At 37.5% G+C, this 27,017-nt stretch overlaps 2 protein-coding genes across 7 annotated transcripts in view; both read left to right on the top strand.

The window, feature by feature from the left end:
* lamb2l (laminin, beta 2-like) overlaps positions 1-25,799 on the top strand; it is a 46,954-nt gene extending 21,155 nt beyond the window's left edge. For 3 of the 5 annotated variants that reach the window (XM_077214451.1, XM_077214452.1, XM_077214453.1), the window contains 33 exons: positions 3,790-3,959; positions 5,692-5,827; positions 6,147-6,220; positions 6,356-6,544; positions 6,653-6,716; positions 7,750-7,952; positions 8,072-8,192; positions 8,289-8,477; positions 8,585-8,764; positions 10,682-10,794; positions 10,963-11,042; positions 11,323-11,479; positions 12,917-13,051; positions 13,151-13,312; positions 13,854-13,975; positions 15,224-15,344; positions 15,521-15,713; positions 15,873-16,016; positions 16,192-16,423; positions 16,890-17,053; positions 17,126-17,350; positions 18,346-18,560; positions 19,755-19,851; positions 19,935-20,307; positions 20,599-20,783; positions 21,266-21,513; positions 21,616-21,831; positions 21,898-22,042; positions 22,919-23,126; positions 23,205-23,346; positions 23,522-23,698; positions 23,783-23,942; positions 24,159-25,799. In XM_077214451.1, the coding sequence (XP_077070566.1) occupies positions 3,790-3,959; positions 5,692-5,827; positions 6,147-6,220; positions 6,356-6,544; positions 6,653-6,716; positions 7,750-7,952; positions 8,072-8,192; positions 8,289-8,477; positions 8,585-8,764; positions 10,682-10,794; positions 10,963-11,042; positions 11,323-11,479; positions 12,917-13,051; positions 13,151-13,312; positions 13,854-13,975; positions 15,224-15,344; positions 15,521-15,713; positions 15,873-16,016; positions 16,192-16,423; positions 16,890-17,053; positions 17,126-17,350; positions 18,346-18,560; positions 19,755-19,851; positions 19,935-20,307; positions 20,599-20,783; positions 21,266-21,513; positions 21,616-21,831; positions 21,898-22,042; positions 22,919-23,126; positions 23,205-23,346; positions 23,522-23,698; positions 23,783-23,942; positions 24,159-24,295 (5,477 nt within the window). In that variant the 3' untranslated portion in view covers positions 24,296-25,799. Of the gene's footprint in view, positions 1-3,789; positions 3,960-5,528; positions 5,591-5,691; positions 5,828-6,146; positions 6,221-6,355; positions 6,545-6,652; positions 6,717-7,749; positions 7,953-8,071; positions 8,193-8,288; positions 8,478-8,584; positions 8,765-10,681; positions 10,795-10,962; positions 11,043-11,322; positions 11,480-12,916; positions 13,052-13,150; positions 13,313-13,853; positions 13,976-15,223; positions 15,345-15,520; positions 15,714-15,872; positions 16,017-16,191; positions 16,424-16,889; positions 17,054-17,125; positions 17,351-18,345; positions 18,561-19,754; positions 19,852-19,934; positions 20,308-20,598; positions 20,784-21,265; positions 21,514-21,615; positions 21,832-21,897; positions 22,043-22,918; positions 23,127-23,204; positions 23,347-23,521; positions 23,699-23,782; positions 23,943-24,158 lie in introns of all 5 variants that reach the window. The other 2 variants (XM_077214454.1, XM_077214455.1) reach the window with 1 other exon arrangement.
* A 277-nt stretch (positions 25,800-26,076) lies between these two features.
* The window catches only part of lamb2 (laminin, beta 2 (laminin S)), a 47,131-nt gene continuing 46,190 nt past the window's right edge, over positions 26,077-27,017 (top strand). Inside the window, exons 1-2 of one of the 2 annotated variants that reach the window (XM_077214458.1) lie at positions 26,077-26,341; positions 26,471-26,542. In XM_077214458.1, the coding sequence (XP_077070573.1) occupies positions 26,512-26,542 (31 nt within the window). In that variant the 5' untranslated portion in view covers positions 26,077-26,341; positions 26,471-26,511. The remainder of the gene's footprint in view (positions 26,342-26,470; positions 26,543-27,017) is intronic. The other variant, XM_077214457.1, reaches the window with a different exon arrangement.

Raw genomic sequence — 27,017 nt, 5'->3', positions numbered from 1 at the left:
TTTTCTATTAGTGATGACACTCTCTCTCTTTCTCTACGAGTCTTTTTCACATTTGTTTTGACACTTTGAAGAAGAGAAAAGAATGCGTGGAGACTCAATAACAGACTATGCCAAAACAAAGTCAACCTATTCTTGCCTACCCCTCGCCTCCCCAAACACACACTCTCACAGTCACGTTTTCGCTCTTGCTAGTCAGAACATGAGAAGTCATGTAGAAAAGTGTTAAATGCATCCTTTACCTCAAGGAATCTGTTATGAGGGATGCAGCATAAGGTCTCATAAGGCAAAAAACTCTTTTTGGAGAGTTGGTATTTTCTTGTGCGTGTGGCCTGTAAAGACTGATCCGCACTCTGAAAGTTCCTCCAACACCGTCCTGTAATTAGCAAGCTGAACTCTCAACAGATTGCCTTTGAAATACCCCCGTCTACTTAGAGAATGTGAACGAAAGGTATTTGCAAATCATTTTTCATGGGAATCCCCACCTCTCACACACTTACTGTACAAACATAAACCATTCACAATGACACAGCACATGCACATTCCAAAGATCTGGACCTTTATTTCTTCATTATGTTGATTTTTACAGTATGTGAGTTAACCATAAAACCTTTCATTGCTCTAATACACCAGATACACTTTAGTTTAGTACCTTGATGCAATCAAATGGAATTCTTGGCACTATAAGGCATGAAAATATTTAAAAAAATATGTAAACACTAACATCACGATTTTCTGTAAAACTGTTTTGAAATGGTGTTGTGAAAAGTGTTATTGTTATTGTGTAAAAGTGCTATTGTGAAAGTGTTATGCAAATAAGTTTGAGTTGACTCAATACTATGTGTATTTTGATGTTATAGAAGTCGAATTGTACGTAAGTAGAATAATTACTGTATGCACCAATATTCTGGATACTGGTAAGCTAAAAATTATTTTCATGTTATGTCTGAGAATTGATATATTTATATTAAAGTTCTACCCTGTTTTGTCTAAATAAGTTAAAAACAATAATTTTTAATGCTACAAGTAAATTAAGGCATCACAACATATCACAGTGTTATTAAATTATTAGGGTTTTTAAAGAATTACTTTGAGTGTTAGATGATGGTTAAAATGTATTTACTATACATATAAAAATAAAAGAAATAAACATGCACAATTAAATATATTGTCTGATACTGATAAACTTATTAAATTATACTTAAATTATAATTAGGGATGCACCAACACGAAAATTTTGGTCGATACCGATAATTCTTTATATTTGAAAGCCGATAATCGATATGTTGGAGAATATATCTAAATCCAAATTGTATATGTTTGAGAGTCTGATTACAAAAACAAAAGTCTCACCATTAAAATCCATGTCCCAAGAACACAATTATAATGTTCTTCTGCAACCTATATGACAGATTTGCGCTGCGCATGTTATTTGAATCATATTTCAAGCAATTCAAAACCATCATGGCGAACTGTGCACATCTGAAGTGTCTCAGCTGAAGAAAATAATCCATTATTTATCGGCTTTAATATGTCTGGCAGATTTTTAAATGTTCTCATCAGGCAGACAACGGTAACATTTAAAATGGACTTGTATATCGGCCGGTACCGATATTGTGGCCAATGTAGCGTGCATCCCTAATTATAATGCATCTCCCTTGCAGTATTTCCTGGCTGCATCACATTAGGTTTTAAAATCAGCATCAGAAATATATTTCTGTCATCTTGTTTATCTGAATGTCCTTTCCAATCACACATAGGCTATCTGACGTCCACTTCATCAATTTCACTATGTTCACTCTTGTTGCTTCATTTACTCGCACTCATTCTCTCATTATTCTTTGTTGAGATGATGGTATTATTATTCCGAGTCAGTGATGTGTGAAAAATGGTAGCACAGAGGGGCCCAAAGATTGACCAGGACACTGCCTTTCCAAGAGCCTCTCAATGATAAAGAGGTCATTCACATTGAGATGTATGGTTGCGTGGTTATTGCCATTCTCCAACTGGAAAATCCTAGATCTCTAGTTGCTCTCTAGTTTTATAGTTTGAGGGTGCGGTTTCTTGCTAGTCTTATATAATGATAGTACCACAACATTAGAAGTGAATGTTCAAAATCCATGGAAGACCTCCCACACATCTGGATTTGACAATGTCAGATAACCCTATAATGAACTGTGTATTTTGAAAGGCAAACGCAGTGCATTTTGAGCCCTTTGCAGAGGTAACCATGTGGAACAAAGCCAGTTATTTTCCTGACACAATGAGAAACTAAACCCTCAGTCTTTGATACTGCCGCCTGGGTGGGACCATGAGCCGCATGAGGTCATCAAAAAGAAGCTGTGTTTGTTGAATGCCATGATAACATTCAATCATTGGCTGTTGTGTGGTGTTTTGGAAAGAAAAGTGGAGTGTAGACTAATCATCTTGATCAGCTGCATTCACCCATTCCTTAGAAATCAAATAGGTACGTTTCATTGACTCTACTGTGGACTACACAGAATATTTGGTCATCTTAAGTGAGATTTGTAATCGTAGGGATATGTGAATATATGTCCAAAAAGCACTGCAAACAGCGTGGGGAACAAGTATATCAGAAATCATTTCACAGGAAGTGGAAAGGGAAATTTACCCACAAGTCATAATGCACCACTTGAAGTTTGACTAAAATAGAATTGCATGAGATGCAGCCCTTCAAATGTTTTCATATGACACATAATAGATTTAATCATTCATTTGTTCTTTCGTTCGTTTGTTCATTTATTCGTTCATTTATTTATTTATTTATTTATTTATTTATTTTTTAAAGGGTTGTATAATGCCCTTTTCACAAAATGTAAAATAAGTCTTTGATGTCCCCAGAGTGTGTATGAAGTTTTAGCTCAAAATACCCCACAGATATTTTAATATAGCATGTTAAAATTTTTAATTTTTTAGGGTGAGCAAAAACGCATCGTTTTTGAGTCTGTCCCTTTAAATGCAAATGAGCTGCTGCTCCCGGCACAGAGGACGGAGCTTCAACATCTTGTGTCCTTTTACCTCACAGACATGCACTGAACATTTCCAAAACCTTTAGCCTTTTATGTTCAAACCGTAGTCAGACAATGATGGAGAGACTCAAGAAGAATTGACAACATGTAGACAACATTTCTGAATGGTTAGTTGATGAATTTAAGTAGATTATGTGTAGTAATCTTCTAGTTATTGATAAGCATATTCTGTCATGATAATCTATAAATGCATTCACGGTTTATGTCATAAATGGGTTTATGTCATAAATTTTAGGGTTAATGATGTCACTAGCCCGGGAGGAAGCTTGTGTAGTCCCTACCAGTTGTTTGTTGTAGTCCTTAAAAAGCAATTTCTTTAAAATGTTCTATTTGCTTTGAACTTTGAGCGTTGTAAAACATATTTTGTATTGTGTAACTTTGCAGATGTTTATGCTCAAACAGCAACATTACACACTAACTAAAGTTATAAAAGTGAAATCATAATTAACCACCCCTTTAATTAATTATTATATTTTAATGTTACTCGCTGTAATTCATTTGACATCCATATGTCTATTATTCCGAGTATATAGTGTCCTGATACCTGAAACCCCATTCTGCTCAACTGTGCTGTCTGTTATTGATTACGATGATGGGCTTTCAAAGAAACAAAACAAAAAAAAAGCCAAGCGAAGTGAAGTGAAGTTGTACAGATATCGCCAACTATAATGTTCGGGGAGCCTGTGAAATTGAATAAACTGTTAAGTTATTGACCTTCACTTCCTGTCTGTGTCATCTCCAGTACTTCCAGCTGTGGCTCAGGAGGTCCCCTCAGCCCCACATGGCTGCATGGAAGGGAGCTGTTATCCGGCAACAGGGAACCTTCTGATTGGCCGAGCAATTAATCTGACCGCCACCTCCACCTGTGGCCTGGATGGGCCTGAGCCGTACTGCATTGTCAGCCATTTGCAGGTAAACCCAGCATTATTTTCTCTTACTTTCATACTTTTCATACTCCTACTTTCTCTTTCATATAGACACAGAAACATGATCTCATGTTGTGTACAATGTTCTCTACTCCTGCATGTATGGCCTTGCCCTGCAGTTTGTGTTGATGGAAATTTGTCATATGACGATAGATGTGTTTGCGCACAGGGCCCCTTTCATTTTTTACTATCCTTTATAGGAACATTTGATCCTCAAAATGTAGGCAAATCTTACCACACACACTTGCATACTTGTTATATTACACGATGTTGCACATGTTGGACTCTTGCACGTGTATTGCTCACTATGCCACACCTCCTTTACAGCAGTTAAATCTGCAGCTTAAGGCTTTTCTATTCGATACGTGTGTGATTTAAAAGATCTTGTATTCATTTCTTACATCTACCTCTGTTTGCTTTCCCTCTTTTATCCTCAAACACTACTCCTCCCTTTCCTTTAGGTGTCTATAAAGCACTCTTTTCTGACCTCATAAAATATATTTTCATTGACTGTTTAATGTTGAATGAATGTCTATTTAAAATGTTCTGTGGTCTTTTAGGTTCTTTGTTTTTTACCCCTCATTAAAGTGTTTTGGGGTCATAAAATTGACAAACTGTTTAACTGCCTGGAGGCACCGTACATCCTAGACCAGGAGTTACACCCTTTTTGTCCTCAACGCAGGTGTTACCTGTCAGCGCTCTGTCAATTTATTTGTCAGTAGGGTGTCTGCAGATTTCCCCACATTTCCGTTTGTGTTGTAATTTATCCAGATGGATGGATGGCTAGATAGATAGATGTAATTTAAGCTTTTTAGTGTAAAAAAATCATTTTAGTGTAAAAAATTACTCCTATAATAAATAATAAAATTTAAGACATATCAGTGCAATACAAATCAATAAATAAAGCAGGCACTCATTTGTTTTAAAATATCCGTTTATAATTTTTTTTTTAAAACAAGATCATCTTAGCAAATTATCAGAAAGTATTTTTATCTCTATTAACCTCAATTTTAGTCCATACACTTAAACTGTGTGAATCCACAGTGCTAAGAATTATGCTAGAGAATTAACAATGTGTTTTTTGCAAGGCCCTAGCATAGCATTCCTGTAGTTCATAATCCGGTTGATCACTGCTAATCCTATTGTTGGCAGCTCACACATTTAAAACTACCCCAGTAAGCATGTGTCTAGTGTGTGGTAAGCACAATATTGTAGAAGTGCTGATATCCGTCTCCCGCAGAGCTTGTGAGGATCTGAAATGGATTCTGAGGTTCTCCTGGTCATTGCTGTGACCTTTAACGTGTCCTGAAGAAATACACGTGTCTCACTCGGTCAGGTCATTGCTGGAGGTTTTGGTGCCCATGACAACCACTCAGCTTAGACAAAGTGCTCTGGCGTTCATCCACGCTAACTCTCATGTTTTCCCTGAATCCAGGAGGCCCATTCCCCTCTCTTCCTCCGCTTCCAGGTTGGCATGGAACTTGCCCTCCCATTTTGAGGGAACGTTTTGCTCAGGCTATGACCCAGATTTCTTTTGTACTGTATGTCTTGGCAGCTACCTGAACCGCCAGCCATGCAGGTTTAAGTCATTACAAATGAAACTACCTGGAAGAAAAGGTGTGGAGAGGCTCCTGTCAGACTGCACTGTTGCTAAGTGTTTTTGCAAAATGTGCATTTTTTTTCTTCTCACTCTTTACTTTCTCTATGTCTCTCGACAGGATTCAGATAAGTGCTTTATATGTAACTCTCAGGAGCCATACGATGCCTTTAATCACAGAAACACCCACAGGGTGGAGAATGTCATCTACCAGAGAGACCGCAGAGGAGAACTCACCTGGTGGCAGTCTGTAAATGGTGTGTGAGAATGTGTTTTTTGAGACCAAAAGCATGAATATTTTAAAATAAATATATATACTGTATATATTGGTAAGATTTTATTTTAAGCTGATGTAGTTACATGTTACTACATGTATGTACTATAGTAATAGCATTAAATTATGCATAATTAAAATTCAATTCAATTACAAGTAACTAACCCTAAACCGAACCCTAACCCGAATTCACGTAAATTGTTTAGATAAGCTTTTGTTTTCACTCAATAGTTTATTATAATAAAAAAACTGTACAAATTCAATTGAATACTTGTAGTTTACTTTTGTTCATTTGTGTGCAGGAGAGGAGAATGTCAGTATTCGACTAAATCTTGAGGCAGAGTTCCACTTTACTCATCTCATCATGAAGTTTAAGGTGTGTATTAATGGATTTCAAGTGTATCACGTCAAGTTTTACATAAGCAATTAAATTGAACAAAAGTATTAAATAATAAAAGTGAAACAATCCTTCCTCATTTTAAACTGTAACCTTCTGTTTGCATCTCCACAGACGTTTAGACCTGCTGCTATGATGATTGAGCGTTCTTCAGATTTTGGCCGTACCTGGAGGCCATATCGCTACTTCGCCTACAACTGCACCAAAACTTTCTCCAGGGTTCCTGCCCACTCTCTTCAGTTTATTGATGAGGTCATCTGTGAGGAGCGCTACTCTGACATTGAACCGTCCACTGAGGGAGAGGTGAGTGTGAGCTGATGGTATTTTAATATGGATGTTTTTCAGTCTGTGTTTTAATGTTACTTTTGGATTTGGCGTTCCCACTATATGATTGTATTATTCTTATTTTAGGTCATCTACAAAGTGCTGGATCCTGCGATCCATGTCAAAGACCCATACGGTCTTGACATTCAGGGTTAGTGCAGTACAGTATATCCATTTTTGTTTTTGCCATGTAACTGTTTTGTGGATTATTTTTTATTATTGCACGGCTCTCTGAAATAATTGTCAGTTGGAACATTCTGCGGTCAGTTATTCCATGATAATGACCGCTGTCAAAAGGTGCCATCTTGCAGCTCAGTTATCAACTATACTGTAATAAAACCAGAGGACTTCAGTACTAATAGTATATTGTTGAAATGTCCGTCTTTTTGCCAGAATTATTGTTTTGTAGACTGTAATGAATTAAAAGATGACAAACAGGTAAGATTTAAAAAAAAGTTTTTCTCAAATCAATATTTAATGTCCCTGTAATTATTTGTGGTAAAAAGCTGTGTAATAAGTGATACATTATCCCTTAAATGTCAGTCTTTTTTTAACTTGATCGTTCGTCCAGATTCAAAGCTGCTTGCTAGCAACTGTTTTTCTTCACAGAAGCTTTGCGTTTAATGAGCTAATAAAATATTTCAACTCAAATCAATATTTCGCGTCTTATTTACAGTAACACTTTTGTGTTAACTTGTTGTTATACTTCAAGTGTAGTTACTATAGTAATAATAGTAAATTATGCATAATTACAAGCAACTAACCATAACTTTAAACCTATAGTAAGTATGCTACATGTAGTTAAATAATATTACTCAGTCAGTAGCCTATTTACAGTATTTGTTCAATTACACTAACAACATCTACTTAAAATTAAGTGTAATCTTATTTACTTATTTGACAAGTAGCCGTGCAACAAGCTAATAAGTGGAATAATGTACATTCAGTCAGTTGTTTTCCACTTCATCCTGATCACCCTTTCGAGTTTTATAACTGTCTGGTGGATGTTCATTATCTATTACTTCAAATATAAATTTATTTTTATTGCAATGGGATTATTAATGGTTAACTTGAGAGTAAAATCGGCTTTAGGAAGTAAATAACTCACATTTACTGTAGCGAGTGTTCAGTTTGGACCCTGTTCACAGTACTGCAAGTAAAGCCCCTGCAAAATCTCCCCTCAGATTTGTTGCGGATCACTAACTTACGGATAAACTTCACTAAACTGCACACTCTGGGCGATAACCTGCTTGACCGCCGTCCTGACGTGCTGCAGAAATATTACTATGCGCTGCATGAGCTGGTTGTGCGTGGGAGCTGCTTCTGCTACGGTCACGCGTCTGAATGCGCACCAGTACCTGGAGTGACCACTAGGGATTCAGGGATGGTGGGTGTCTGTCAGATTGATTTGTAGTGCTGATTTGTAAGAACAATTTATTATTCTCACATTGATGGATTGTGAATGAAGCACACTATTTAATATATCCTCTACTTTTGATCCGACAGATTCATGGACGTTGTGTGTGTAAGCACAACACTGTGGGATTAAATTGTGAGCTCTGCAAAGATTTCTACCATGATGCACCCTGGAGGCCTGCCGAGACTGATAACGCACACACCTGCAGGGGTAAGATACACACGCATATAGAAGTTCAAGAAAATCGCAATTAAAATGTCGAAAAAAAAATCTTAATATGTGACTCTTTTTTGTAATTTTTTGCAGAATGCAACTGTAACGGTCACTCCAATCAGTGTCATTTTGACATGGCGGTGTATCTGGCTACTGGGAACGCCAGTGGAGGCGTGTGTGACAACTGTCTCCACAACACCATGGGCCGCAACTGTGAGACCTGTAAACATTTTTACTATCAGGATCCAACTAGAGACATCAGAGACCCGGCTGCATGTGTCTGTAAGTTGTTCATGATAATCTGCTGAGAAAAAGCCTTTCCATGGGACTTTTTTTGTGCATGGTTTCTCCTACCTGTTGTTCATGTTGTTTCCTGTGTGCGTGCGCAGCCTGTGACTGTGACCCCGTAGGCTCTGTAGAGGGAGGAGTTTGTGACAGTCATACTGATCTGGATCTGGGTATGATTGGTGGTCAGTGTCGCTGTAAGCAGAACGTCAGGGGTCAGCGCTGCGACTACTGCAAAGAGGGACACTATGGACTCAGTCTTGACAACACACTGGGATGCCAGCGTAAGTGTTTGCATGTGTTTAGTGGATGTTTGAAGTCTTCTCAAGTTCACACAGGTGTAGTTCATCAAACATTTGTGGTATATTTCTTAAATATAAATTCTACTTGGTTTAAAGGGGAACTTGGCAACTCTAGCTATTTCTTCGCTGATTTTCACTTTTGTTGTCGCATATTGTCTCAACGAGCTCCCCCTACAGCTTTGAGGCGTATATTTCACAACACTGTCGTAAAAAAAAACTCACTTGCGGCACCCTCATCCCCCTTTCAACCGCTGCTCATGTGCATTTGTTATTATCGGAGCCGGCCAACTTTATCATGTGGGGCTATGACTACCGAGTTGGGTAATACATCATACACAGTATCATATGGCGTGTGTGTTAAACCAGCACTATGTAGCTTTTGCTCTCGGGGTCGCCCTACAGTTGGAAACATTATTGTCTTCCACTACGGTCGTAAAATCTGTCATTGTTACACCAGGGGATACCTATCGTGGATACACGTGCTTTTTTTGAAAAGCCGATACCGTCTTGATTTCTCGCGAGTTCTCACGTCTTGGATAGACTGCCAGCGTTGCGTGCGAAATGTCTTCATCCCAGGTACATTGGCATATATTTCAGCATGTCATATGAATATAATTTCATGGGTTTTATTTTTTTTCAAACGCCAAAAGATCGCGTAGCTCAGGTTTACAAGCCAGCGTCATTACAGTAGCCTATTGTCTACTGTTTTACCTAATTCAATTCAGTGTTTGTGTGGTAGTTAATAGCCATCTATCGTCAATATTATAATATCAAGCTACCATAGATGAATCTGCAAATTTGAAAAATCGATTTGCATTATAGCCTGAGGCAAGACACTTTCACCAGAAAAATAAATAAACAAACAAATAAACAACATAGATTACCTAACATGGCCAGGCAGACAACAAATTCGAAAAAATAGAGATAGTATGCAAGCAATATATTTACTAGTTCAACAGCATGACGGCCAGGTCAGCATCGGTCGGCACCCCTCCTCCTCCTCCTTTAGCTGACGCCAGCGAGCGAACGCTGGACCAATATTGATTTACCTTTTTCTTTTTTTAGTCTCCTCTGACAAAACCTTTGCCTTCTTCCTTTTATTTGTTGCTTCGGTCATGACATCAACAAACAGATGGGTGTCAAATGCTAGTTGGGCTCTCACGTCAGAATTTGAGGAAGTTGGGGGTGGTGGGGGAAGTGACGTATGCCGTAAAGCAGTCGAATTTTGTAGTTCTTTTTTTGTGCTCGGGTTACTACCCGAAACCCGAAGTTACATAGTGCCAGTAAAAGCGATACAGACACTGTCAGGCTATGGCAGACCTATTGTAAGTCGATGTACCATTTCAAGGGTCTTGGAAATATATTATGAAGGTTGAAAAACTACATAGTGCTGCTTTAATGTCGAATTGCCGTAAAGCGGTTCGCGTTTCTCGCTCGTCCTCGCTTCTCACGAGACTTCCTATTTCCAATTTACCGGGACATTAGTCCCCATGTTGCAAGGTTGGTTTTCCGCCTGGGAATGCTGGGGGGAGCGGGGAAAGTCACCATTCTCACCAGAACAGGTTATTTAACCACCCAAATGATTTCTAAACGGTTTTATTAAGTTGAAATAGTTGCCTAGTTCCATAAACAACTTAAAGACTGCTGACTTGCTGCAGATTCTGCAGATTCGGACCATATGCAATGATTGGACGAACATTTTTTGATCCTAAGACTTCTACAGAAGATATATGTACTTTTTTCCATTATTGATTGCTATCAGGATGTGAAGAGTTTTTACCAGTATAACAAAAAGTGTTTATGAAAACATTGCCTACCCTATCTTCAAGTGTGAAAATTACTTTAGGGGCCTCTGTATGTGACATTTATGTGTTCCATGTATGTGTATGTCGTTGGCAGCATGTAACTGTGACCCCCGTGGCATCACCATGCTGGGGGCCCCATGTGATCAGATCAGCGGGGACTGCTCCTGCAAAAGATACGTAACTGGTCGCTACTGCAATCAGTGCCTGGTACATGCTTTCTCTCTCTCTCTCTCTCTCTCTCTCTCTCTCTCTCTCTCTCTCTCTCTCTCTCTCTCTCTTTCTCTCTCTCTGTCTCTCTCTCTCACCAATAAACCATCACATTCCTTTTAAACCTTTTTTTTTTAAATGCCTGTATGTCTTTTTGTTTGTGTACAGCCTGAATACTGGGGACTCAGTAATGATCTGGCAGGGTGCAGACCCTGTGACTGTGACTTTGGTGGTGCAACCAGCAGCAGGTGAGTCACTGATGTCAGTTTTTGCATTAAAATGAGTGTATTTACCCTCGATTAGCAATAAGGAAGTGTCTGGTATCTGGGTTTAGTTTTGATATACCAAGATTAAAGTCCAACATTGTTCTGTGATTTGATTAGCATAGGTACTGAAGTCAAAACTCTTTTATTTGTTTTAAGAATTGAACTAAACAGAAGTGCCAAACTGCATGGTGGCCCTTGATTTAAAGAGAGTTTAAGATATCAATGACAATTATGTCTAAACTCTTTCCCCTTTCACCTTCAGATGCATGATGGACAACGGTCAGTGTGACTGTCGGCCTCATCTGATTGGTCGGAAGTGTTCTGAAGTCCAGCCTGCGTTTTTCTGTGCTTCTCTGGATTATTACAAATATGAAGCAGAGGGAGCTATAGGTCACTCCCCTGATGATCCCGCTCTTCCTGTGAGTAATGCTTATTCATATAAGCACCTAATACTAGCATTTTAACATTGTGTTGTTTTTTTCTTTTGGCAGACTAAACTTCATGTCATATTATAAGGGTACCGCTATAAATCTTCCCATTGTTATGAATAGGTGTCTGTTCTTCTCTTGGTTGTGATGCTGGTATCATGGGGCATGGAAACAGGATCCTGCACATAGATCTAGAGAGAGTAATATGTGTATGTCAGAGAAAGAATTCCCTGATTTTTAGGGTCAGTTGGATCTTTCAGCCCCTAACATAACTAAATGTTGATGTAATATGTTAAATGTAAAACCATCTCCTTTGTCAGTTTACATTCATGCCAGTTAAACCCTCAGGTACCTTCACTTCCACGGCACTGTAACACAAAACACTCAGAGCCGCATGCCTATCTGATACCATCATATCTTCTGAGTCACAATGGATTTGGTTATTTAGCTTTGGTTAAAAAAAGTTCCCCCTTAAATCAATATTTTTGTCTTCTAGTTTATCTTCTAATTTCCCAGTTAAAATAAATCATTTAAAAAATAATTTATTTCTTTTTCTTATTTTTAAAGCATGAATCTATTATAGTGAGGTGTTTCCAGGTTGGTTTGTTATGCCATCGTACCCTCCGCAGGAACTCTGACTGATAGTGCTGGTTGTCCAGACACACTATATCATACACAAACAAACCCACATACGAACTGCAGAATGCGCACAGGTCCACAGCTGAAGTGACCCAGAATAAGATCAGAGAGCAGAAGAGATGCCAGCCCGTCAGAGCGAGTTATTAATGCCCACCAAACACACACCAGCACTGTTTGGTTCACACAGTCTCTCACTCTCTCCTCCATCATCATTACAGTTTACACTTTCACTGCTTGCCACCGCACTCACTTCTTTCAGAAATAGTGTCAAGTTGTGCTCTGCTTTTGTATTTGTGCTTGGAAAGACATTTTTATTGCCTCCTGTATAGTGTACGTTATTCTTCAAAAGTTTCTTTCTAGCATTATAAATGCTTGTCACTTTTGAGCAATTGAATGTTTCCTTGCTGAATAAAAGTTTTTTTTTTTTTTTTTAATCATACTGACCCCAAACTTTCATGTTTGGTGTAATTTCTTGTGCATTCATAACTTTCAAAATGGAAGGTCAAGTTGAGCACATTGCATTGTGGGATATAATTTCCCTTGCAATATGCTCTGATTATGTATTGCACATTTGGAAATGTGCTTACTGTGTGCACAGTATAAATAATGCTTATTGGAAGAATAGTATACACACTGCATACTAGAAGATTAGTATGAGATTATGGTGATATGCCACTCTGGACATACTATAGTCGTACTCTGTTTTCCACAGTATTCATGTTATCCAGTATAAATAATTGTTATATCTTGAATATTAATGTGAGCACGATATGTGTGCTTGTTGTTTAGGGCAATCCGAGGCCTCAGGCTGAGACCGACTGTGTGCAGCATCTCAACAATCAGCTGAGAAGACACCGCCGTCACCGTCGCATCGCCCAGCAGCAGAGGGCAGCACTGAGACGTATCCGACAGTTGCAACAAACAGTGAGTTTCCCTTCAGATAACTCCACCTCCACCTTCATCAGCTGCTATATACCTTACACTGCTGTATCTGCTTTAATATGAGTCCGTGTCTGTTTTCAGCCCAGCGTGAGCATAGTGCACAGAGAGAGACAGCCGGGTCAGATGGTCACATGGACCGGGCCGGGCTTCGCTCGGGCTAAAGATGGAGCTGGCCTAGAGTTCACCATCAGTAACATCCCTTACGCCATGGAATATGACATCATGATCCGATATGAGCCAGAGGTTTGTGGTCATTGTTTCGGAACATGGTCGCTGATTACTACTAGCTGGTAGATTATCTTTAACCAGCCAAACAAACAACAACCAGCTGATCATACCATCTACTAGTAATGACCATCTTGCACCAGTTTAGACCAGCTACAATCCAGCTACCATGTTCCAGAAACATAGATTCCAGTTTAATTTGGTTGAGTGTCTTTTAATAATTACTTAAAGGGGTAGTCCACTCAAAAACAAATATTCATTTACTCACCCTCATGTTGTTCCAAACTTGTATGACTTTCTTTCTTCTATGGAATGTAAAAGAAGATATTTTGAAGAATGTTGGTAAACAAACAGTTTCTATTCCCATTTACCTCCATTATATTTTTCGTCCATACAATACAAGTCAATGGGAAAAAATGATTGATGATTGATGACTGATGACAGGTGAATTAAAATTTTTGGGTAGACTGTCCCTTTAATAAATATCCCATATTTCAAATTTTATTTAAAATCAATAATTTTAATAAACATTTTGTTTGTTCTTTTTGTTTGCATGTAGTCCACAGAGGACTGGGAGGCTGTAGTGAGCGTGACATCCCTGAATTTACCCACAAGTCTCCGCTGTGGAAACATGCTGCCCACAGAGCAGATGTACACAGTCACAATGCCCCACCACAGGAGGTAATATCATTGTGTTTATTTGTGTCTTTGTTTACCTGATTTTTTGGATGCAAGTGCACATTCATATTTCTTTGTAATTAATACATAATAGTACACTTGCAAAACTATGCAAGAAGTGCTTACAAAGTACTATTTTTAACCTTGTATAGCCAACCCCCACTTCATAGGAAACCGAGTTCCATGGCAGTTGTTTTGATATTTTTCCTGCATGGCTGAGTTTTTAGGTGCCATTGTAATCTGACTCTAATCTGATTTCTGGCCTCGTCCCAAAGCTCAGGGAATGCAGGAGCAAATTAGAGACTGTCAAAAGCTGCATATCCTCTTGAGCAAAAAAACTAACAAAAAAACAAGATATTGGGGGAAAGTGAGAGAAACAAGAAAAATAAAGGAGCGATGGAGTCACGTTAGTTCAGGAAGTTCAATCTGGATATTTTACTGGTCTAAGTCTTTGCATGGGGAAATAAACCCCAGGCAGGAGATAAGACTTCATAGATATTATCAGGCTGGTGGAGATGCTGTCTAACTGTGGGTATCCAATAAGAGTGGCTGTCTGGTGCTTGAAAGGGATTTTAATGAATGTTGTCAACATAGGGAAAGGAAGCAGCTGTATGTACTAACTGTCAGGGTCAGGGTTGTGTGCTGCACCCTATTAAAGCTGCTTTAATATACTAATAGTTTGTCAATATAAATAATAATCATATCTATAGTACATGCATTTTCTGTGATATAAGGCACTACTAAGATTGTTTTTAATGAAATACTGTATTTAGCAGCCAGGTATTCATGCAATTTATCAAAACTAAATACATTTATATTGTAACAAAATAGTGCTATTTCAAATAAATAAACTACATTTTAAAATATATTCAAATAAAAAAGTTTTATTTTTTAAATTGTAACGTTATTTAAAAATAGGAGTGTTTTTTGTGTTTTTTATCAAATTGTGATTTTTTTTTTCGATTTGAGTTTTTATTTCAAATAGGAAAACTACTATATCATTATGGTCTGTTGAAATAGATCTGTCAATTTATGTGATAACAATTATTTTATTTATTTATTTTTAAAAACTATTTGCAAGCTTAAATTAAGGTTTTTATTGAACCCCATCTGATTTTTTTGGACCCCATTGTACAGTATATGCCTACCTAGACTTGTCTGTCTTAGTCTATTAATACAGATAGTCTAGATAGTCAAACAGTAAATTACCATTTACGAATATTGTTAGTGATGGCATATAACTTTTGACAGGTACATTGAAATGCCAAGGCCCTTCTGCTTTGAACCAAACAACCAGTATGTGGTATCCATCCGTTTCCAGCGCCATGGCGTGTCTCACCGACATCTCACCGCCTTCATTCTGATAGACTCAGTAAGGATCTTCTCTCAATTACCATTATCAGTCATTTATACACATATGTTATTAAATGCTTGCAACAAGGAACGCCTGTGATCCAATTTCCTGACCACAGATAATACAAGCGCTGCCCTCTGCTGGTGGTTGAAAAGTCTTTGGTGAAAAATGCTTATGTCTCTCTCTCCTTACAGCTTGTGCTGATACCCAGGTATGAGGAGCTTCCTGGTTTCCAGGGTGACGACGGCCCAGACGAGCGGCGACGGCAGGAGATGGAGGTCTACATGTGTTTGGATTCCTTCACGACCCTGCCGATGCCTGCGCTGGCGGAGCTGTGCACTACACTCATCTGCAGCATCTCTGCTATCATACACAATGGAGCCCTGGGTGAGTCACTGTGATGGGTCAAAGGATAAATGTCTCTCCTCTGTGTCTTGTCAAAACAAGTCACATTATAACCCATCCATTCCTTTTTCCTTCAGATAAATCTCATACTGTTTTTTAGATTCATATGAATGGCTTCCTAAAAAAGTGATCTTTCTGCAGCATGTCAGTGTGACCCTCAGGGTTCACTGAGTGCAGAGTGTGACAAAGTCGGAGGTCAATGTCACTGTAAACCCAATGTTATTGGCCATCACTGTGATCAGTGTGCACCGGGGACGTACGGATTTGGGCCATATGGCTGTGCTGGTGAGACACTTTTTTTAGAAATTAATATACATTTGTAATGTAAAAATATGTTTTATATTACACTTTGATGTACACTTTATATTGTAACTGTTATTTTATTTTTACAAATGTTATTTTAAGAATTAGATTATACTTGACACATTCTCATTGTCTCTCACTTCTCTGTCTGCAACAGATTGTGACTGCCACTCTCAGGGCTCTGTAGGGCATCAGTGTGACCCTGTGACGGGTCAGTGTCCATGTCGGCATGGGGCGATTGGCCGCCAGTGCTCAGACTGCCAACCAGGTCAGTGGGGATTCCCCAACTGTAGGCAGTGCCAATGTAATGGCCATGCAGAGAGCTGTGACCCTGAAACAGGCGCCTGCTATGAGTGCAGAGACTACACAGCTGGACAGCTGTGTGAGAGGTGAGAAACAGTAACACCAATGAGACCAAATCAATGTAACGAATTACATTTGGGTCACTGATTTAAGTCACAATGTAATGCACGCTTTGCAAAAAAGGATGAGGCAGTTACTAACTATATATCAAGTACAACAGTGAATTATTTAAAGAAGCTAATTAATTTGAATTTGAATTCATTTAGTTTAAAAGGGACAATGCACATTAATTAACATGAGCGCTCATGTCCATCATATAAATGTGCCAGATTTAGCCATATAGCCTATTTTTCATTTTTTTAATGAAACAGGGTAATGAAATAAATATCAATACTTCTTATAAGATACTGACCCCAAACTTTTGAACAGTAGTGTATTAAAAAAAAAGAAGTTAATGAAGTAAAAAATGAATGAGACCAATTAATTAGAAGTAAAATTAATAAAATATTGTTCTGTACAGAAATGAAATTGATTATTCTGTCCTTTCTTTAGGTGTATAAACGGGTTCTATGGTGACCCAGTATTGGGTTCTGGTGAGCACTGTCGCCCCTGTCCGTGTCCAGGACACCCTGACAGCGGACACTTCAACGGAGCTTCCTGTCACGCAGACTATGCCTCTAACCAGATCATCTGCCAGTGTGGTGAAGGATATGCAGGTAAAATACAGTCAGTAAATCAACAGTTTTCAATTCTAATTTAGTAGGTTAACTGACTGTGTCCTGTCTCAGGTCCTCGCTGTGATCGCTGCGCTCCTGGTTACTATGGTGATCCTGAGCAGCCTGGCGGGTCGTGCAGGCCGTGCCAGTGCAACGGGAACATTGAACCCCAGGACCCAGAGTCATGTGACCCACGGACCGGCCAATGCCTCAAGTGCTTGTATAACACTGACGGCCACTCTTGCTCTGAGTGTAAATTGGGTTATTATGGAAACGCACTCGCCCGGGACTGTAGGTGTAAGTACAGTGACTTAAAACTTTAAAACTGCCTTTTTAATTTGAAAATAGTCTGTAAATGAATTCATGCATTTAAGGCGAGACACTACAGGTGAATAGGGTACAAATTTTACCTTACAGGTATCACCATGAAACTTTACCAGTTGATTACTCACATGAATAGGAGAAAAAAATGTATGGCAAGTTTTCTGTTATTTTGTTTAAATATGCTAATCAGGCTATATCTAATTAAATATACACTAATTTGCATTTATTTTGAAATGACGAATCTGACCATTGAAAAAAACAAGGTTCAAAATTATTTTTGCATTTTGTTGATGTATTCAATGAAAAGACATTACCAGAGGGGATTATGAATATCTCCTTTTGTTACCCTGTAAATCAGAAAATACTGCCAATAGCCTTAAATTGATTTCCGCCCTATTTTCATGCATAAAATGTCATATAAATCAGGCCAAGAATGATATATCAACAAATCCCTCTGTACAAACCTTCACAATATAGTTAGGAATACGACTGTAAAGTTTGGTGTATGTAGGTGCTACAGAAGTGGAAAATCGTCACTCGGGGTGTGAGAAAAAATTCATTTTGAGAAAACGGCCTTTAAAGATTTTTATGGCAAAAATAATTTTTGACCGAATCACGTCGTCGGAAATTGGCATCAGCCAATGAGCATTGCGCATTGCAAAGGAGAGAGAGAGAGAGCTTTCTAACGGTGTATGTGATGACAGGGTGCAGACAGCGATCGCGGATCAGCGTGGTCATTTAGAACACCAACTTTTGATTTAGGCGAAATCTACACACGCAAACAACGTGTAGTAAAATAAAGACCTAAATGTGTATTTTGGACTTTTTCAGCAAAAGTCTGAAAGAAGACATGTTATTGAAGACAAATAGCCCAAAATCTCAAAATTGACCAGTGAAAGAAAAACACGATGTTTTTGCCTGCCGTGTCTCACCTTAAATCTAATTCTGCACTCTGTCTCATCCTGCAGGCTGTACTTGTGTAACTGCTGGCACTTTACAGGGCTACTGTACTGATGGAGTATGTCACTGTAATAAGCAGACTGGACATTGCCCCTGCAAACCAAACATCATTGGCCACAACTGTGACCAGTGCGCCCCCAACCACTGGAACTTCGGCTCAGAATTTGGATGTGAACCATGTGGATGCGTCCAGCCAAATGTCCTCAGCACCCATTGCAATATGGTACAATATGACCTGTGCTATACAGCATCTTTCTTTTATATTCATATCTTTATTAAACCTTTATTTTATCAAGGTTCTCTCAAGATTAAAATCTCTTTATTTGAAGAGACAAAGTGAAATGGCTGGACAAAACCTTAGAATAATAAACAAACATTAACCAAGGTACAATATGACATGAAGAGATGTGACTATACTTTGCCAAGGACTCAAAAGTGTGATGAAATATAAAGGCTGGTGTGTGATGAAAAAATATTTCTAAGCTTGAAATTTTAAAAACATCAACTAATGTTGTTTGCAAAATGTATTCATTGATTTCTATATTATCATTATCATTATACTAAGGCTAAACCAAATTATTAATATATTATTTACTTTCTACTACATTTACAATTTACACTACCATCCACAAGTTTGGCAGTAGATTTTTTTTTAACTTTCTTTTATTCAGCTGAGATACATTCAATTGGTCAAAAGTGACAGTAAGGGCATTTATAAGGTTACAAAATGTTTACTTTTCTCACCGGTTCCACAAATATATGAAGCAGCACAACTATTTTCAACATTGAAAATAATAAGAAATGCTTCTTGAGCATAAAATCAGCATATCAGAATGATTTCTGAAGGATCATGTGACCATGAAGACTGGAGTAATGATGCTGAAAATTCAGCTTTTCCACCACAGGAATAAATTACATTTCAATTATATTCAAATAGAAAACAATATTACTGTTTTTAATTGATGAGCTTAGGAGACACCAACAATTGAATGATAGTTTATCTTGCAAAATAATATAGATTTAAATTTAAAATATAAACTTAAATGTAAAAAACAAAAAACACATATTATTTAATATTTATAACATATAATAATATAATATTAAGTGGGCACAATATTAATTCACTACCTTAAACAGTTGTAGTAGACATTTTAGACTTGCATTATTATTAAATTATTTAAATTTAAATGATGTGCTAATTATTTTAGTTTTATTTAAATTTAAATATTTTAGATGTTGTTGTTGTTGTTGTTTTTTATTACATTTATTTCCTTTTTTAATATTTTTTTTCCACTTGGATTTGAGTATGTTTTCATACATACTCAACTTACAGTTTACAGTGGCCAAATATACTGTTAATCTCTCCTCCTTTTTCGACTCCCTCTTTCTTTTCTTCTGTCTCTCTTTGTACCTGTAGTTCAGTGGCCAGTGTCATTGTCAGCCAGGTTTTGGAGGACGGCAGTGCAATGAGTGTGAGGCGTTCCACTGGGGTGATCCCAGAGTACAGTGTCAAGGTGAGTATTGCACATATACATGTACATCTAACTCCTCCTCTTCTCTGTGTCAGATCATTAGTGCTTTATCTCCCTCTGATCAGAGTGTAACTGCCACCCCCTGGGGTCCGAGTCAGCACAGTGTAACCGCATAACAGGTGCATGTGAGTGTAAGGAGGGAGCTTCAGGACGTTGCTGCGACGAGTGCGCCCGTGGCTTTACCGGAAACTTCCCTAAGTGTGTTCCCTGCCATCCCTGCTTCCAGCTATGGGATGATGTCGTGTGCCAGGTCCGCCGAGATCTGACCCACATCAAGGATGTCATTGCCATGATTCTGGAGAAGGGTGAGGTGCCCGGAGTCAGTGACGGCCGCATCCATGAGCTGGAGAAGAAGCTGGCACAGGTTCAAGACCTGATCAAAGATGGAGACCAAGAGGGAACCTTTAACTTAATCATCCAGGCTATTGATGACTTGAGGTAAAGCCTGCACACAGTGGGAAACACTGTAAATTTCATTACACTTTCTTTATTAAGACATTTTGAATCGTCAGATTTGTTTGTGTCACTTACATTAGCAAGGGTTACTGTACATTATCGTTCTTCCAATTGAATTTAAACCATGCATTATGTTGCAAAAGCTGATTTATTTTTCAACAAACATAATTTTTAGTCACATTTGCCACATGGTGAGTGTTATTTTGTACCTTGCTTGCACATTAAATGAGGGTAATTACATTTTTTCTCCATTTTGAATGAACATGATTTCAGAGCAGAGATAGCTTTGACTGATGGGCGTCTGATGGGTGTGATTCGGGACTTGAATGTGACGGCAGAACTTGACAAAGCTCTGAATCAAAACCTAGCTACACTGGAGAAAGAACTGAAAGACTTGAACAATACGCTTCACCAATTGCGCAAAGGGCTAGAGAACTATCTCACTGCTGGAATGGCAGGTAAAATTAGTATTTCTTATCGATTATTATGCAAATAAAAACATGAAATCAAAACTGACCAATGAAAATTATTTCGTTCCAAAGAATAAATTATTTGGCCTTGTAGTCTTTTCAGCAAAATTAGGCTATTGGATAAAATTAACCAATTGCCAAATAGCTATTTGGATATTATTTTAGTAAGCTCTCATTCATTATGACTCTATTCTGACTTTTAACATACACTTTTTCTCCATTCAATTTATAGAAATGAAATCAATAAAACCTTTCATTTTTCTTTTGTTAAATATCCTGTTTCATTGCCATATTAAGGTAGTAAAATAGGCTTGCAAAAGTCCTTTCAATAGATTTTGCCTAGAATAATGTGCATAAAAACTATAGATTACAGCAGGGTCTGCTCATGACCAGACCACCTTTTCATTCACCATCATTTTGTCAAAAACATTTAACCCACGTTGATGCCTTTTGTCATTATTCTTTTACAGAGCAATTTGAAAACGTGCGCAAGTACTACCAGAGTTCACTCAATTCAGAGCAGCACTGTAATGCCTCCGTATACGGACCCCAAAGTCCCGTGGAACAGTCTCAAGACACACGTAACCGTGCCGAAGCCCTGCTGAAAGAGAGAAAGAACAGCTTCCTACGTACAGTTGCTGCCAACAATAGGTCTTTGTCTGAACTGAAGGAAAATGCTCACGAGATAGACCGAAATGTCCGTCATCTCAGCAACAAGGTAGAGACTTTGGGCAAAACTTTTGGCTTGAGACCAGTAAGGGAGCAGCAGAGAACTGTTAGCTAGATCAGTGACGCATCCTTGTTTCTATTATGCCTTAAGGTATGCGGTGGCCATGGCAATGCTAGTGCAAATAGTAGCTGTCCAGATAGCCCTTGTGGAGGAGCTGGTTGTCGTGACCATGACCGTGCGCTGAAGTGTGGAGGGAAAGGATGCAATGGAACCGTTGGTGCCTCAGTGACGGCCCTTGGCCACGCTGATGATGTTCATAAGAACCTGACCGCTGCCAGCGAAGAGTTACAAACCATGGCTAAAAAGGTAAACAGGTGTCTGTTTGAGCATGTGTGTGTGCTGAGCCTGAAATAATCTCGGCTTACATTTCAGCTTCGAGACATCGCCACACTCACCCAGACTGTGAAGACTCAAGCGAAGGACACTCTCGATAAAGCCCAGAGCAAGAAAGATCTCTTTGAGAACTCCAACAAGATACTCAAAGACTTCATTCAGAAGATTAGAGATTTTTTGAATGGTCAGTGATTGAATGATTATGTGTTAATATTGTTGTTGTGTCGGGAAATGCAATGGCATCAAAGGGAGAAAAAATTAAAATTTACTCGTGTTGTTTGAAATTCTGGAAGGTTAAAGGATATATTTTGCTGAATACCCCCTGGCAAAATAAAAGAACAATACATGCAGACTACCTTTTAAAAGTATGCAGTCTGTAAGATTTTTTAATGTTGCCAAGGGAGCATTTGATCAAAAATACAGTAAAATCAGTAACACTGTAAAATATAATTACAATTTAAATTATTTATATTCTAATATATATATATATATATATATATATATATATATATATATATATATATATGTTAAAAATAACAGGATTTGTTATTATTACAGGAATAATGGCAAAGCTGAATTTTCAGCATAATTACTCCAGGCTTCAGTGTCACATGATCCTTCAGAAATCATTCTAATAATTTTTGTGGAAATCGTGATGCATGTTTTTCAGGATTATTTGATTAAATAAACTTTCCTCTTATTTGAAGAAAGTTTAAAAGAACAGCATTTATTTGAAATAGAAATCTTTTGTAACATTATAAATGTCTTTACTGTCACTTTTGATCAATTTAAAGCATCCTTGCTTAATAAAGGTATTAATTTCTTTAAAAAAAAATAAAGAGTCTCGGTCTGGCACTGATCGCTTGGACATACTGCAAAATGTCATCTTTTGTGTTCTACAGAAGAAAGAAAATCATTCAGATTTCAAATAACACGAGGGTAAATAAATTAAAATGTTTGCACAACCTGTCATTTTAAAATGTTTAATTATGATAAATGAAAATGTGATAAGTCATAAATAAAAAAGCCTTTTTAATAGTACAACTCATGTTATATTCAGAGGAGGGAGCAGATCCAGAAAGCATTGAAAAAGTGGCCCAGCAGGTTTTGGCGATTTCCTTGCCAGTCAACACGACCGTAATAAACACCATAGTCAAACAAATCAAAGAAAACATCGACAACCTCACCAACGTGGAGGAGCTGATCAGCCACACCTCAGAGCAACTGGCTAAGGTCAAGGATCTGCTTAAAAGAGCACAAGATGCAAAGTAAGTGATGTTTACGGTTTTACAAAGAAATATGTATTCAGTCAGTGATCATTTGTGTGTGATTTTGTGTTTGCCCAGGTCACGAGCTGAAGGAGTGAGCAATAATATCAATAACACTAAAGAAGCACTTGAAACCTCTCAAAGTGCTATAAAGAAAGCTGAGAAGGAAATGACCACAGCCCTGGAAAACCTCAAAAATGCCCAGAACATCACTACCACGGTAAACCTGATATGTTGCTCCATTTATATATATATAAATATGCTTATAAACTTACACTTCCATTCAGAAGTTTGCTGTCTGTAAAAATAATTTGCGGTCTGTTTTGTTTTAATATCGGCCCCAAACGGTAGTGTATGATCTGATCTAATCTCCTTTCTCTCCCGCTCTTGAACAGGTTGACAACAAACTCTTAAATTTAGACAACAGCCTCATGGATGTGATGATGCGATTGGCCAATTTGTCGAATGGAGTGGATTTATTGAAGAATAAAACGGAGCAGAACAGGGAGATGGCAAAAGATGCCAAAGCCCAGTCAGACAATGCAACTCAAGAGGCTGCTGGACTTCAAGAGGTCTGTGTATGAGTGTGAGCATTTGGCTGCATTTAGTAAGTGCTTCAGGCATTAACATCAATGTCATTCGTTTGCGTTTACCAGGAACTGACAAATGCTGAGAATCTGTATAAGGAGCTGAAAGAGAAAGTAGACTCAGTGGGAGGAACGGGAGAAGGTAATGTTAACCAGAGAGCCATAGAGATGAAGGAAGAAGCAGAGGAACTGCTGAATAAGGCCACCACGGGCATGGAAACCCTCAGAAGTATGTGTCCAACTGCATTAAACACTTACTATAGTAAAGCACTGGAAATTTATGCCAGCTAAAATGAATCTATGAGCCAAGGGCATTATCATTAAGTATTTACTGTATGTGTTATAATGTCATATTGCCATTAAACTTCATTTTGAGTTATTTAAATATATTAGTATGTTTGGCTCTTTTCTCATCTCCACGTTTTTCTGTTTTCCTCCTCTGAAGAACTGGAGAGAAAGTTAAACAAGAACGAGCTGAAGATGCAGAATCAGCGGGATGAACTGGCAGATCTGGAGAAAATCGTTACAGACGTCAGAGAATTTATCAGATTTACAGTCATGGGCTACAACAACTGTCAGTAGAAACTAAATAAATGACAAAATCCTGAAATCAATCGATCCTTTCAATCACCCTCTGTGTGATACACATATTGTTTCATTACAACCCAAATTGCTATTTCAATAAAAATCTGCAACTTTACTACATAATTTTTATGACATTGATGACACACTTCAGAATGAAGCACTATTGTCATCCTGTGAATCAGTGTTTTTCTCAGGTGTCGGAGAGCAGAAAATCAATCCGCGGATCACTTAATATGCCAAGTCTCGTTCAATATCCTTGAGTCACCAACACATTTTTTTTTCTAAACTGCTGTTTTTTTCTTATTTTCTTGAAACTACTAGCTGACAGTTGGCTTGCTAATTTGAAACATACAGTGAAACAGAACCATCACTTATCATTTAATGTTAACGTTATCAGGTAATTCATCTTTATGAGGTTTTTTTTTTCAGTTCAGTGTTGAATTATTTTTTTAAATAAGCCAATCAAATCAGGCCACAGTTTGAGAACCGCTGTATTGGATAAACTGTTATTATGTTGTAATACATAACTGTACATAACTGTTATGTAACCTAGTATTGTTCAAAAATTTGGGGTCAGAAATGTTTTTTTTTTTTTAATTAATACTTTTATTCATCAAGTATGCAATAAACTGATAAAAAATTACAGTAAAGACATTAATAATTATTAGCTAAAATTTTTATTTAAAATAAATGGTGTTTTGTTTACTTTCTATTCATCAAAGAATCCAAAAAAAAGTTTTTTTTAATTGTTACCACAAAAATATTAAGCATTTATTCAGCATTGATTATAAGAAGAAATGTGTTTCAGTACTGGATAAAAAAAAATATATATTTACATATATATGAACACAGTTCTTTTAAATTGATATTGTAATTTCACAATATTGCTGTTTTTTCTGAATTTTGAATCAAACAAATGTAGCTATGGTGAGCATGTCGTTTTTTATCTTACCGACTTTTGAACGTAAGTGCCTAACACCATATCATATTTATATTGTGTATAAAACATATATGTACACATTAAACCTTTGATATGGAATTTAAAAGTTTTTTATTGAAATGAAGAAACATACTGCTATGAATTACATCTGATTTACACGAGAGGGCGATAGAGGTGATAGAAAACATGAAACAAACATATTACAATGAAACAATGTCGGTCTTCATTTTTATGATTCTAATGAATATTTCAGGCTTGTTTCAGCATATATATTGGACCTTTACATTTGTGCCAATTAACCAGCCTACTTTATCTTTGCGCCATTCGTGCGGCTTGTTACTGTTAGGCAGGTCATGTTCATTTCTCTGAATAATCCTGTCTGTGTTTGGATCAGTGGCTTTAGTTGACCCTGAGCTTTGATTCATATACCACAAAATCACATTTTTGTTTCACACTATATTTTTCATTCCTCTTTGTCTTCTCCTTATAGTCCTATATTGTAGATTTCATAGGAAAAGAATGATTAATAAATCACATCAATAAACAGGCTATATCCTGTCACTGGGGGTCTGTAGGTCTTACTTGAATATCACTGGTTGAAATAAGTTACTAATAAAATCATTTTGTGAGCTGTACTCACATAACCAGACAATGTTTAACATGAAGGTCTTTCATTTGTTATTTGCATTATTAACTAGGCTACATTGTTGCTTAAACAATCATGTAGCTTTCCTTAACACATTTAAAAAATTTAATACAGAAGTGTGTAAGCTTTACTACTTTTACTGTTTATTGTGAGCGTTCTTTTGATTCACATTTGAGGAGCGCGTGCATTCTTGTTCGACTACGCGCGTTCATGTGCAGGGCGCTCCGAAAAACAAGTAGTGGATTATTTTTTTCCAAGGCACTGAGTGACATTCCCTGTTCTCTGAGGACCGTGTTGTTTTACGATTCGCGGAAATCTCTTGACTCCAGCGAATGTTTTCCATCAGTCATTTCCACAGCTGTAACAGCACTTTAGAAAGTCCGCCTGACCCTGATATCGCCCAAAGTCTCATTGGCTTAAAGAAGAGCTTGACCATCGACAATATCAGAGTAAACATGTGAGTACTCGCTTCAAGCATTATCAAATAAATGCGCATGTTTGCGTTTTATTTCTGATGTTACTTAATGTTATATGTGTAAGTAAATTGAAGTTGTGTGACACCTGAATAGTGATTTTCATATTTTAGAGGCGCGCGGCAGTTGAAGGGAGCTCATCATAAAGCGCACCATGCGCGCGCTTCTCTTACTGTTCATCATTGGTAAGTGTAGCTTAAATAGTGAATCATATTCTTCATTATATCCTGCTGTGGTTTTGTACTGTTATTAGAGCACGAGTGTTAGTAATGTAGTTCTTTTTAGTAATATCTTATATTTTATCTTCATGCATTATTATTAGTTTAGTTTACAATGTATTATGCTTTGTACATATTTTAAATGCATTATGAATTTTGTTTTAATTTTAATTGAATTTTTTTCGTGAATTTTGAGAATGCTGTTTATTTTATTTTATTACTATTTATTATACGTTTTGCCATTTGAAAATCTCTCTTCTTTTTTTCCATATATAGATATGCAAGTGTTTAGTAGCCTATTTGCCACACGTGGGCCAGACTGATATACATTATGTATGTTTAGATATACTTTTGGGGCCAGAAGTATTAACCTTAAGCATAGGTCTACCTCCTACACATGTAGTATGAATGTATAGAAAGTAAATAATACATTCTTTGCATT

Source organism: Siphateles boraxobius, unplaced genomic scaffold, assembly GCF_051911475.1.
Source record: "Siphateles boraxobius isolate OS27281-9 unplaced genomic scaffold, OSU_SipBor_1 68, whole genome shotgun sequence".
Lineage (NCBI taxonomy): Eukaryota > Metazoa > Chordata > Actinopteri > Cypriniformes > Leuciscidae > Siphateles > Siphateles boraxobius.
Note: the sequence above shows the minus strand (reverse complement) of the source record. Positions and strands in the feature narration are given on the sequence as shown.